Raw genomic sequence first — 13429 nt, 5'->3', positions numbered from 1 at the left:
ATCAATAAGTAAACTTTCTAAAAGAGCAACAAAAGTACTGAGGTGAAGTGAATTAAATTTTGTAATTTGTTTTTATTTATTTTCTAACAAAAAAATTATATATGTATGTTTAATTTTTTGTGCTTTTTTCCCTAATTAATTATTTCGAATAATTGTATTGTTATGGCTATCAGATTAAGAGACTCGGCATTTAAATGTCTGTTTACTGAAGTAAAAAAATTTCACCTTCGCCCTGTAAAAAAATTAAGTTTTCAATTCGATCCTTTTCACGAAAATGCTAAGTCTGTAAGGTAAGCTTCGTATACTATAGTTAATTCAAGAGTAAAGTAAAAGAATCAACAAAATATAGGTATGTCGCCATACCTTATATGGCTAGTGCCATTTAAGACATTGTTAAATTCAAATGGTTATGGCCTCTACTGCTTAACATTAATGTGCAGACTAAAATCATTCTTGCTTGAGCCCCGACTCTACTGTAGTCAATATTTATTTTCGTTGTTTGTAGTGTAGTGAGCTTTTTTTTTTTTTTTTGAAAAAAAACCTTAACAAATTCAACTTCACAATTCACAAAATACTTTTATCTTAAAATTTTATTTTTGTATCCCGTAAGAAACGATGAATCCATATTATTGTGTTGATTTTTTAATATAATTTTTAATTTTCACAAATTATGTCTACATTTTCACAAAATAGGGGATATTCCCGTATCGTGATCTGTGGCAGAATAATCACCAAGTCGTGGCAACTTCCGGGCGGCAGCCCATCAGAAACTAAAAAAAGCATCACAAAAAGGGACCAAGTCGAAATGACTCGTAGCCACCCCCGGTCAAATATCTACAGATTTTTTTTAAAAAAATTTGCAAGTTTAAAATCTATTTGGCAATTGTAGTTGGCCCAACAGATCACGATATGGAAATATCCCCGGTACCTCTCAGAAAAGCCTAGACAGACCCCTGGCGATGCAAAAGAAAAAAATAGTAATTTGTAGAGGTCTCTGGCAACTACTTTTAATGTAAGTAAAAGGGAAGATTTCCATATGGTGATTTATGGCAGAATAATCGCTAAGTTTTGGCAACTTCTGGGGCTTCAACTTCCTGCACGAAACTTTTAAAAAAAACATCACAGAAAGGGGCCAACTCGATGGATATTACTAATAGCCACCTGTATGCAAAGTTCTACATGTTTCTTTTTTTTTTTTAAAGAAAAAAAATTCCAATTTTATAATAGATTTGGCGACTTTGTGGTTGTAGTTGACGCAACAGATCACAATATGTAAATATCTCCTAGTAAAGGAACAAGATTTAAACGCTGCTAGTTTTTTGATTCTAATTTTTTAGAAAACTTTGAGATCATCAATGGATGTAATGAGAACGCCCTCATGGCTTAGCGTTACTAAGAATGGTGTATTTCGAACTATGCAGTACTAATATTTAATTAACCATTATGAATAATAGTTGATTTATCACTTTGGTTACACCTTCAAACGCGAATGTACATTCTTGAAATATTGATGTTATTTTAGTAAAGGAGTTCACTTACTTAATTTTTTATAGGAAATAAAAGAGGGTTAAACACTCAACAGATTTAAATTATCTGATTATTGCATAGTATTTTTTCAATTAAATGTTCACTGTGGAGAAAGTCATAAAAAGTTGGAAGCTAAAAGAACAAATTTGTAAAAATTGTTTATTATACTGGCTCATGTGAACATGAGTAAATATTTTGTAATAATTTCTCATGTTTAAATTATCTATTTTTTTATTCAAAACAATTTTGGATCTGTGTGTTATTTAAGTTTTCCAGCACAGTCCGTCATCTATAAATAGTGAAATAGTCACATGCTAAAGTAGTTTGTTGTCACGACATTAAAAAGCTTTTCCAGTCACTGTTCTTGTGTAAAATAGTAGATAAAAAAAATTAAATGTCAAGTGCAATAGAAATTCTTTATAAATTTAACAAAATCAAATTATTATAACTTTTAAAAGTTAGAAAAAAAGCCATCTTTATTGTAAATTTCTTAGCACTGAATTATTAGTGATAAATGATGAAAATATACAGGGTGATTCTAAAAAGATGGGCAAAATTTTAGGAAGTGATAGTATACATCCAAGCAAACAATTTTTATCAAAGAATGCATGGTCGAAAACAAAACGCAAAACCGCTAGCAGGCATCAAAGTTTATGTTCTTATATGAGGCAAAAACACACAGATAATGATGAGGTTAAGTTATAAAAGCAAATTTAATGGCATGTGATTACAATAAGTGTTCAAAACAGTGGCCTGCAGCGGCTATGCACGCAGTACAACGGCGAAGAAAAGATAGACGAACATTCTGAAACACACCAGGCATATCACGAACTTTCCCTGCAGCAGCCGAAAGCTTGGCGACAAGTAACGCAGCGCAGTAACTCGCAATAGGAATGGAGCTTTCACGTTTGCATCAAATAACTTTCCAAATACTCCAGCACCTTTGTGTTTTGTTTTCAACCATGCATTCTTTGATAAAAGTTATTTGCTTGGGTCTGTACTATCACTTCCTAAAATTTTGCCCATCTTTTTAGAATCACCCTGTATAAACTTTTTAGATGTTTGTATTTAGTTGCTAATTTTTTAAATTACTAGACTTACAGCACATTTTAAATTTAAATACTCTTTTCAATTTCAACTAATTATCAATTAGTATAACATTTGATCTGCTACATAGCAGAAATGCCAACTGTTCCAGATTAAACCAAATATTTTAAAAAATAGTAAGAAAGGCTCAACACAAAGTAACACAACTGTAACAAAGTAGTGTATCATATAAGTCTTTAAATTATTTAAATGTAGTGGTGAGTAAAAACCCTTTATATAAAAATTACTAAACTAAGAATCATACGTTAAAAGACTTTACAACTATATAATATTTTTCCGCAGTCCAAGGCAAGTTAGCATCTCTGGCATGACAAAGTTTTCTCGAAAGAAAATTGTTAAAGTACATACAGGTTTATTGCAGATTAAGGTTTTTACTTTTGTAGTATGTACTGACCATTTTATTACAATATATTTTTACAAGATTTAATCCAATGTAAAGGGCAAGACTGGGAAATTTATCTGGTGGCCCCTGCAGACAAGTTTATTTGTGGCCATTTTTTGCTTTCCACTGTCCACTTTTTAGCATTAAAAGTACCTTAAGAATAACTTTGATTTTAAATTAGGGACATAACAAATAGTGAATTTGGCCGAATACTTCCTATACAAAAACCGCCATTTACTCATCTAATACCACTAGAACTCCTTTAGAGAAAAAGCCTATTGTTATAGAAACAAGAACAAACCTATGTTTAATAGAGTAGCATTGAGTAAATTATGCGAATAAATTTTTCATTTATTCAATTTATGCATAATGAGGCATCAGGCATTGTTCAATTTGTAAGTAACCACCATTCTTGAGTCTCTCTTGTCTGTAGAAGTTCTCGTGATAGCAGGAAAATACAACTTTCACGAAGTAACTTTATAATCTAATCAAAATTTTCCTCAAATTTAAAGATTGTATTATGTAGCTCTCTCTTACTATGAGTCTGATCTAATTATATTTGATTTATTTATTTATTTTTTTTGTATAGAGATTTCTTATTTCACATATCTACGCGTCGTATCAGGAAAACAAGTGACATTTGTATCATTAAAACTGATGTTGTGAATGATAGATCTGAACCTACTATTAATGTGGAGTTAAGTAAGTACTTTTAAATAGTCTATTATTTATTAACTAAAATTAATAGTTGGTAAAAACTAATGACAACTTATAAAAATAAGATTAATATGGAAATAGAAAAAAAAAGTGTTTTTTATTTTGTTAATGTCTTATTTAAATTGGTTGAAAAGTTAACTACTAGTTTTTTTTTCTAAAAAAAAATATTTGATAGATTTTTTTACAGCCTTTGAATATTTGGAAGTTAGTTTATTTATTACCTACTCATTTGTTCACCTATTCTCTTAAAGTAAATTTGAACTCAATTTTTATTGTTTTGTTTTCCTTGTTTTGTCGTTGGTCACGAGTTCATTGCATGCAGTAAAACCTGAGCCAAAATCATCCCACCCAATGACCAGAACAATTTTGGCCCGCAGATGTTTTTTTATTGAAAGCTGTAACTAAAGTCAACTTCTTAAAAATATTCCGTTAGTTTGGAATAAGTTAAATGGAATACACTTGAGAACTGTTGAAAAAAAATATCAATTAATATTTTTAAATGTATCTATGCTAAGAGCTTGTTAAGTTGTTAGATTATCATTATGAAATTTTAGTAAATAACTATTATCGGGTATAGTGAAGAGAAAAGAAACTTATATGTTAGTACATAAATAATGCAACTCCGGCTACTTAAAATCCTGAAAATTTTTCTACGAAAAGTAATTCGCCTAACAGTTTTTTGAAAATAAGACTCCGAGAAATGTTGGATTCATCATCGTTTTCAAAAAAAGTTAACAACTTCTCTTAATCTTTGATTCTAAGATAAAACACTAATGTTTAAAACTTTTGTCAGACTATGTATCAGAGATGTTTTTTTGACAAGTTTCTCAACCTCAATGTCTCTTGCTTGCATGTTTTGATCAATGCTTTAATGCTTTGTTCCATTTAAATCTCTCTTTTTTTTCTTCATCAGAAACGGTTAAGTCATAAGTAGAAATCTCACCTTCCTCACTGTTCCACAGCCTGTATCAAGTGCCACTGGTTGTGTATATAACCTTGAAATTTTTCTATAGGTTATTGGATGATAGTTCTGAACTAAGAAATTTTATGAAAATTATGATATTAAAATTCTATAATCATATTCTTCCACTGGTTTCATATGCTTACCATAATTTACCAGCGTCATGGATCAGAGTTTCTAAGGTACTCAAATTGCATGCTCGACGATCAGATTGCAAATTAATTCTTTTCACAATGATAAGCTATTAATTTTTTTTCTTCAAAGAATGACCAAGGTAATCTTGGTCAACAATATTTCAAAAATCTGATTACAACTGTCACATTAATTTGATACTGCATTAGTAAATAGGCAAAAAAATTTTTTTTTTTCATAATTATGCCAACTAAAAGTTACCTAATTATTAATTTTCTAATTTTCTCTTTTATTAACTTTAACGCAAGGCTGTAACAAATTACAGCCTTGCGTTACTTATGTTAGCTCCCAACGTGGTGTTTTTAAGTTAGTGCTGCTCACTAAAAAAAAAGTTTGTGTTTCCCTGAGTTTTGCTCATCATTCTCTTTTGTAATCATTAAGAAACTGTTTTTTTTTTCCCTTCTTTCATTCATTACATTAATTTTTACTTTTCCTGATTTTCATTATTTAATAGTTATATTTTAAAATATTTTCAGCCAACGGTCTGCACATTTTGTTCAAGTGTGCAAACTTATCAACTTTAGATGTTGCTAGAGAATACAACAAATTAATGGACAAATATGATGTGCAAGAGGAGGAATCTACTCTGAAATTAAAAGGTGCACTTCAAAAAGACTATTCAAAAAAGAAAAAGTGATTCATTAGTGTCTTATATTGAAAAGTAATCAGTAGTAACTCCATATTCTCAATATCAAAAATGAAAGATTCTTACAAAGCAAATGTTAACATATTTAACAAAGTGTATGATCAATTACCTGCCTTTGTTGATGTTTTTGATGAAGAATCATTCTATGTATTTGTAATATTTTTCACTCTGGGAACCATTCTTCTTGCTTTTATTTTGTCAAGATTCATCACCATTAAAGCCATTGATTGATATGTTGCTTTTTGGGTAAATGTAGTTTTTTTTTAAATTAATTTTTATTACAACAAAATTAAAATATTTTGTGTTACTGTTTTAATTATGTAAACCATGTTTAGAAATTAAAAGTGTGAAAACTTGTTTTGATAAATTCGTTTTTGTGCATTAGTAATTTCGAAATTTTTTTAATTCTATATTAATAAATGCTTTTTTATTTCTTATTATTTATCATAGTTGGCTACTAAACATCTAAGTTCTAACCACAAAATTTGTTATTAAGAACAAATTGTTAATCTTAGTAAAATATGCTAGAATTTTCATTTTATAAGTGTGGTTATCAACCATATTCAGGGCTGCGAACTTTTCATGCTTTGGGAAAATTTTTCGTAGTGTTAGCTAAGTTTATGTTTTAATGTTAGATCTTTTGCTTTTCAAATGTGTTCAAGCTCTCTCAAGGTCAGGCTCTTAAAATGTTGGCAAAATTACCCGAATTACGAAAAAAAAAATTTGCAAAAAGCGTAATACTTGGCAGTTCTGCATATTACACAATTTCATTTTATTATTATTTTTTACATCATTTATTTTAAATTGATATTGCACTTTTCATATAATACTGTTATGTAAAAGCTTCTATAACTTGGGTGTTATTGCAGTTTTCACGATCGTTTATTATATCTAGCTGCTTTATAAGTAATTAATATATCTGTGGTTACATTCATGTGCAGTCATTTTTTTTAAAAGGTTATATAAATTGTATTTATTAACACAAACAGCTGAAGCTGTAAAGTGGACAAAAAGCTATATCTAGATATAAATATGAAATGAATCTTTCCTTTTCTGTTCAGTAGTTAAAAAACCTAGTTACTTTTAAAATTTTGATTAATATTGTTTTTGCGTTAAGCCACAGAAATGGCATTGAACAAAAATTATGTAATAAATCATTGAAAATGTTTTAAATGAACCAAATTCTTTCAATGCAAAATGATTAGTTGTAGTTTTATCTCATGTATTATTTAAATAGTTTTGAAATTCTAAAAATAATCAAATTATATTGTTTGCTTATGAATATGAAATTCATAAGAAACTTCACCTTTTTTATATTATAAAGTTTAATTCTAGAATCCAAACTTTTTGCATTATTTTATTTTTCTAATAACTTTTTCAGAATTACAAAATTACAGTTGTAATTTCTTTTGAAATTTTACTGGACAAAATATTATGATGTCATTGCATGTAAACAATATATTATCCATTTAGTCTGCATTCTGTGAACATAGCTTCGTCACATTTAATTAACGTAACATTAATAACGTAACATTAATTCAAAATGTTTCTTGCTTGTAATATGCTTCCTTTATCCTTTTCCTCCATGATTGAAAATAAATTGTGAATATCTGAAAAAAGAATTTTTTTATTAACTGGTTTTGTACTATTCAGTTCAATGTAGCATTAATAAAAACCACATTAACTTAACAATTTCTAAAGCAAACCAAAATCGATACTTTATTTTTAATTCGCTTTATGATTTCCATTTTTTTTCTTCAAATAATAAATACTTAAGTTATTTTTATGTTTTAAGTATTTGTCATAAAAAATTTTTTTTCTTATTAATTGATATTATTAATTTTAATGCTTATTATGAATTTAATAAACGAAAATATTGATTTGTTCTAGATACACATGTTTAAGGAAGTTTAATGATTTCTGAAATTTTCTATATAACACACAATTCTATATAACACGTAAATTTATGTAATGCAAAGTCTCATGTGTCAAAGTATGCATTATAAAAATCTTTTGTAAGATGATTAAAAAGAATATATATTGAACCAGGGATAAATAAATTTAAACAAAAATTATTTAACAATTATGAAATAATAATAAATATTGAACAATTTTAAAGCATATTAAAAAATATCCTTTAGACCTTTCCAGTCCACTGCTTTTATTAGAGTGTAGATAAAAAATAAAACTGTAAATTAAATTAATAAAACGAGATTGTGAATTATATTTTAACTCAATAAATTGCTCTCTAAAAACATTGGAAATTAAATCCTTATGAATTTGTCAATGGAGTCTGTTCAGTGGAATTTGACGATGAACCTGTTCAATCAGAATGAGATGTCCAATACAACTGGAAAATCAGTTGCAAAGGGTAAATTTTTATAGCTCATAGATTCTATAGATATATATATATATATTTTTGGTTCAATTATATCTCGTTTTAAATTTTCATTTGTATAATTTTTTTTTTTTCATTTAGAGTGCTGATGAAAAAAGATACATAATTCTCTAACAAAAAAGGCTCAAGTTAAGCTTTTTTTACTGTCTTAAAATAATAATAATATTTAACAAAAATTAGGATTAAATTAAATTTTGAATTTTAAAAAGGTATATTTTATTATATATAACATTACTAAATTATAACTGTGGGAATACTTTTGTCATAGGAAATTAAATAAGAAATGAATTTTGTAGTTACCTTTTACAATTCAGATGAAATTGCCAGAACATTTTAATTTAAAAACTTAACTTTTATGTATGTAGAAATTATTTTTAGCATTAATTAAAAAAAAAAAAACATATAAGAGGAACATTGAATATACTGTTTAATAAAATTAAATCATAATACCTACAAACAAACAATGAATCAGACAAACACCTTTAGACCAGAGCAACCTGTTGCAAAAACCTAATGGTCTTTGTTTTCCTTTTAAAGGAAAAAAAAAAAGTCTTTTTTTCTTAAAATAACTTTCTCATTCATTTGTCATAATTTAATGCATTTTAATGAAAAATGCTTAATTTCTTAAAGAATCCAAGTATTTAGTTATTAAAATATTTAAGAATTCTTTTTTAATAACTGTTCAAAGTTGGAAATTGTAGAACACTGCTCACTTACACTCTTTTTCGCTCTTTGTTAGAAGCAGGGCAATTGTGCCTATTCTAGGAGTTTTGATGAGGTTATTCAGATACTTGACACTCAGAGAGTATTCATCTAAAATAAAATTGAAGTTTTAGAGAGAGATTTCATAAGTAATAGATAGAGATATGAGATACCTAATCGATGAAAATATTAAAAAAAAGTATGTGATAAGAAAGCATGTATTAGAACATCTTGCCATATTTTAAAAAAATAGCCCCCTTTCCATTAATGCAAGAATGTGAAGCTATTTGAATGATGTTTTGTTAAGGTTCATTTAAAGAATATTTGTTTTAGTTATACTTATTTGATTAAATAGGATAAATGTTGAGTAACTGATACATCTACTTATTGCATGCATTCTCAGTTCTTGTGTGGATCAGGTCTTAAGAAGACACCATACCGCGGAAGGGAATTTTCGTGGCAAATTCTCTTTCCCCTTCATTACTAATTTAAAAGAAGGAAGAAGTAAGTTCAGGCAAACCTAGATTTTGTCATGAAATTTCAATTGCTGAAAAAAATACTTCAAAATATTAAAATGCAAGCAAATTATTAGAAGAGAATTTCTCCGTTGCATAATCCTAAGTTATCATCTCATCATTTATTTTCATTTGTATATTTTAAAATTTTCTTTTCAGTATTTGAAACTTCATGGCTTACTCTAGGTTTGTCTGAACTTACTTTTTCTGCACTTTAAATTAATAATGAAGGAGAAAGAGAATTTGCAACAAAAATTTCTTCCGCTGTAATTTAATTTCTTCTAATAAGAAATTAATTCAATTAAAAATTTTATTTTCAAATGTCGGCTTTTTGTATTTTTTAATTTGTGTAGCCTTCTTTAAAATTTAAATTGCATATTCTTTATATTAATAGTACTAGCTGCTTGTGGTATACAGTTGTTCCTTGTTATAAACTCACTGCTTTGTGACTCCAGATTGACTTATTCGACTGCCATTGACCTCCAAGTCATTCAAATTGTTATTTCATATCATGAATAAACATCACTTTACAGTTGCTTTCTCATTCTCATAGAGAGAATTTAAAAAATTAAAGGCATTACACATTTTAAGTACAATTCTTCTTCATACTTTGAGGCTGTGATATGGTGTCAAGGGACGTCTTTAATTCTCTCATCATTTCGTTTTCCATTCCATTCATTCGTATTCCATTTATATATATTTATATTCGGTATTCCATATATTTCCATTCATTTCGTATTCTGGGCAATTTATAATCCTTTCCCTATGTGTATAGATGAAAAATCGTTGCCGAGAGGTGGGATATTATAGGTCTTATGCCAAATCATTTGAAAATTATATTTATATTACATCATTTCATATTTGAGGGAGAACAGCCAAATCATACAAAATTGAATTGTTTCATTATTAAAGTTAGGGAAAAATCTTTCAAATTTATCCTGATGATCTTTAAAGTCATATGCAAAAAGGGAATCATTATTATTTCTTATAACTCGTTTAAAAAAAAGTTGAGGGATCTCTTGAGTTCTTACGCTTAGTTAAGGAAAAAACTTAAAATGTTAACTCTGGCATTCTTTAATCTAAATTTAGAACTAAAATGCCCATGTGAATTCTAATTGTGGGAAAGCATTATGTTTTGAATAAAAAATTAAAGAGAATTTAGATAAAGAAATTACATTAAAAAAATTAGTTAAATATTTCGTTAAACACACACACATATATATATGTATTAAAACCCTGTGTAAATGAAGTAAAAAAAAATATATTTAAGCGAGAAAAAAGAAAATATTTAATCTAGACCTGTCGAATCATGAACAAGAAAAATGAGGATAAAAACATTAAAACCTGTTTTATTGCTGTAAGAAACTAAGAAGTGGTGAAAGGGAATTAATAAAAACACCTTTAAGTTTCATCTGATAATCAAACTGGTTCTGCTGGCGTTATAATTAGGTTAATGAATATGGAATATCCTTTATATTACTCATAGAAAATGTTCTATACATTTTACAGGTATCGATTTAGAAAATAATTTTCATAAAGAAATATTGGATTTAATTTGATTTTTTAAACACATTAATCAAGAGATATATCAAATTATTAGAAGGGAAAGAAAACAAGAGTGCTAGTCTTACTTTTTTTCTGTAGAAAAGTAGATACATTAACCATTTGCCAGGGTAACTGGTATATATTTTTTTATACTTTGATACATTATTATTATTACATGCAATAATAATAATGTATCAATGTATAATAGGAAAACATCCTCTCAAATATATCTCTAATCTGTACAAAAAAAAAAAAAAATTGCATTTATGATTTGGAAATTTCATTTACCTTTAATATCTAATTTTCCTATTGCTTTGAGTAAACTGATTAATAGTTGGCTGTCTAATTTGTATGTTAGGAACTTGGGAAGTTCTTCGGGCTTAATTCTAAGTAAGATATCAGCTCCAGCTTCATTGTCTTTATAGGCATTTTCTTGAGACCACATATTGATGAATTCAAATGGAGTCACCTATTTAATTACAAAAATAATTTGAAGCAGTGTTAAACAACTTTTCCAGATCACTCACAAATGAATTTGGAGGTAAATACTACATGAAGTAAATACTATAAGGTTATATATGAAATAGCATACTAGCTAAAAGACTACGATTTTGTAGATATTTATAGGTTGTCTATTGAAAGAATTCCCTTCGTCACTAAGCTTAAGGTCGCCTGCTTCTATGGAAACAAGAAGTAGCACAATGGACAACTATTCGAATTTTCATTTTGTGACGTAGCTAAGTTAATTGTTAACCGATCATAAATACAAAGCGTCCTCATAAAGTCCTCTTTTTTTGTTTTGTTCTGAATACAGACAGAAACCGGTTCTGAAGTGGCATTCCTGTTCTCAAATATGTACAAAGCAGAACTTTTAAGGGAAATATAAACACTCAAACGCTTCACATAATGGCGCGGGTAGTTCTTTACATAGACAGACTGTACGGATTCTTTTCAAATCATATGATTCGGGTGACTAATTCTGATAATCTAGTCTGGAGAGCCGTGATGGCTCAGGTGATAGAGCGTTGCTTTCCAATGAGGTGAACCGGGTTCGAATCTCAGCGCTGGCTGGTCGATACGAATTCCGCACGCAGCTACCAAAGACATTAGTGCTGACGTAAAGCGTGCTCAGTTGTAGACGTATCACAGATTAGAGTCCCCTTGCTGTCAGGCTAACCGTTGGAGATTTTCGTGGCTTTCCTCTCCATGAAACGCAAATGTGGGTTAGTTCCATCAAAAAGTCCTCCACGAAGGCAATTTCCCCCCAATACTTGATCCAAGAGTTCCCTTGTCTTCTAGATTGGGTTCAAAATTACAACGCTACTGCGTTAAACATTGGTAACCGTAAACGCAAAATTGGGTCTGCTGTTCAACGACGGTTATAAAATTAAATAAAATCTAGTCTGGAAAATGCACAATCCGGGGATGACTCGACAATACTTAACAATAAAAAAATATTGTTCTTTTGTCAATTTTCAATAACCCTGAACTGTCAGTTACAGCTTTATTATAAGCAACAATTTATAGCATAAGGAGTGCACATTTAAATCTTGCACTATTAAACTTGGGACACTCTAAAGATAAACAAAAGTTACGTACTTTGGTTTCCACGTTTTGTGTTTTACTTTTCTCTGTCGGACCAGGAACGTTTCTCTTATCAAAGTTACCAACTTCATCACTTATTTCAGTTGATTTAACTGTTTTATTCTCATTCGTATGCAGCAGTATATTGTCTTTAAAACTTCTAACGGCGTTACTACTGTTCGAATTTTCAGTAGCTTCCTCGCAACTTCCCTTTTTAAAATCCTGAACACTGTCATCAAGAACTTTTAGATCAAAAGATTTAATTTTATCAGTTGTTTCTTCAATTGAATTTAGAACATTAGTTTTAGTTTTGTCTCCTGTAAATTCTTCAGCATTGCAGGATTTAATTACTTGCAAATTACTGCAGTATTTCGTTCGTTTGTCAGGGGTTTGCGGTAATTCTTTTGGAGTCGATTCCTTATTTTGAGTTATCAAAAACATGTTCTTTACTTTCTGAGGAAGTGGCCGATCCTCGTTTTGTTCTTCGTTGAAATGGCAAAGATCATCTAGCATGATATGTTTTCTATTTTCACTCGATTCAATTTCTTCGATAGTTATTTTGGTGGCTGTTTCGTCTTCATTAAATGATTTCTTTTCATCAAGTGCTGTGCCTATTTCATTATCACTCGAGTCCAATTCTTCAATTAGGATCTTTGCTTCTGTATTTTTATTGCCCTTTTCGTTCTCCATTTGTTGCAACTGATTCTGTTTAGTGAAAAAAAAAAACATTTAAAAATAAGAAAATTATTTTTTGAGTTCGCCAAAAAATATTTAATAAAAGATATTTCTTGAACTACAATTAATTATGACTTAAATTTTAAAAATTTTTTAAAAAAAATGTGGATGCCTTGTATATGGAAGTTTTGATCAAGATTTTATTTATATGGGATATCTTTCTTTGAAATTTTATTTATCTTTTTTTTATTCCTCAAAAAAGGAAATAAAAGAACCTCCAGATTTATTTTGATTGGATTGCTTACTCTTTTTTCTTTATTTTAAATTTTTTTTTTTAATAGAAAGCTATTACAAAATCTATATGTAGATAAAGAGGACTATTACAGATTTTCTATAACTACGGAGTTTTGTTCTAATTAAGGAAATATTTTGGCAATTATTTAATTTTTCTTAAATTATTTTTTGCTAACCTCTCTGT

The 13429-nt window shown here is 28.6% G+C and overlaps 3 protein-coding genes across 3 annotated transcripts in view; 2 read left to right on the top strand and 1 right to left on the bottom strand.

Annotated features, from left to right (window-relative positions):
• The first annotated feature begins 3 nt into the window (after positions 1-3).
• mRpL53 (mitochondrial ribosomal protein L53) lies at positions 4-7151 on the top strand. Its single transcript, XM_016054039.5, has 3 exons — positions 4-290; positions 3606-3718; positions 5363-7151. The coding sequence occupies exons 1-3, from the start codon at positions 163-165 to the stop codon at positions 5521-5523; spliced, it is 402 nt and encodes a 133-aa protein (XP_015909525.1). The 5' UTR covers positions 4-162; the 3' UTR covers positions 5524-7151.
• On the top strand, positions 5584-7151 carry LOC147808913 (uncharacterized). Its single transcript, XM_087163615.1, has one exon. The coding sequence runs from the start codon at positions 5584-5586 to the stop codon at positions 5761-5763; it is 180 nt and encodes a 59-aa protein (XP_087019741.1). The 3' UTR covers positions 5764-7151.
• The window catches only part of LOC107440942 (Spag1 axonemal dynein assembly factor), a 30493-nt gene continuing 23933 nt past the window's right edge, over positions 6870-13429 (bottom strand). The window contains exons 10-13 of the mRNA XM_087163614.1: positions 12292-12981; positions 10981-11161; positions 8648-8743; positions 6870-7142 (exon numbers count right to left, since the gene is read on the bottom strand). Coding sequence (XP_087019740.1) covers positions 7066-7142; positions 8648-8743; positions 10981-11161; positions 12292-12981 — 1044 coding nt within the window. The 3' untranslated portion in view covers positions 6870-7065. The remainder of the gene's footprint in view (positions 7143-8647; positions 8744-10980; positions 11162-12291; positions 12982-13429) is intronic.

This window comes from Parasteatoda tepidariorum, chromosome 5, assembly GCF_982258835.1.
Source record: "Parasteatoda tepidariorum strain Cologne lab strain chromosome 5, Ptep-v5.0, whole genome shotgun sequence".
NCBI lineage: Eukaryota > Metazoa > Arthropoda > Arachnida > Araneae > Theridiidae > Parasteatoda > Parasteatoda tepidariorum.
The sequence above is the reverse complement of the archived record's forward strand: the minus strand, read 5'-3'. Positions and strand labels throughout refer to the sequence as shown.

Excerpts from the sequence above, each read along its gene's own strand:
- mRpL53 (XM_016054039.5), top strand. The coding sequence starts at position 163 with ATGGCTATCAGATTAAGAGACTCGGCATTTAAATGTCTGTTTACTGAA. Across the intron at positions 291-3,605 it reads GAAAATGCTAAGTCTGTAAG|AGATTTCTTATTTCACATAT; the intron begins GTAAGCTTCGTA and ends TTTTTTGTATAG. Across the intron at positions 3,719-5,362 it reads TACTATTAATGTGGAGTTAA|CCAACGGTCTGCACATTTTG; the intron begins GTAAGTACTTTT and ends AAATATTTTCAG.
- LOC147808913 (XM_087163615.1), top strand. The coding sequence starts at position 5,584 with ATGAAAGATTCTTACAAAGCAAATGTTAACATATTTAACAAAGTGTAT.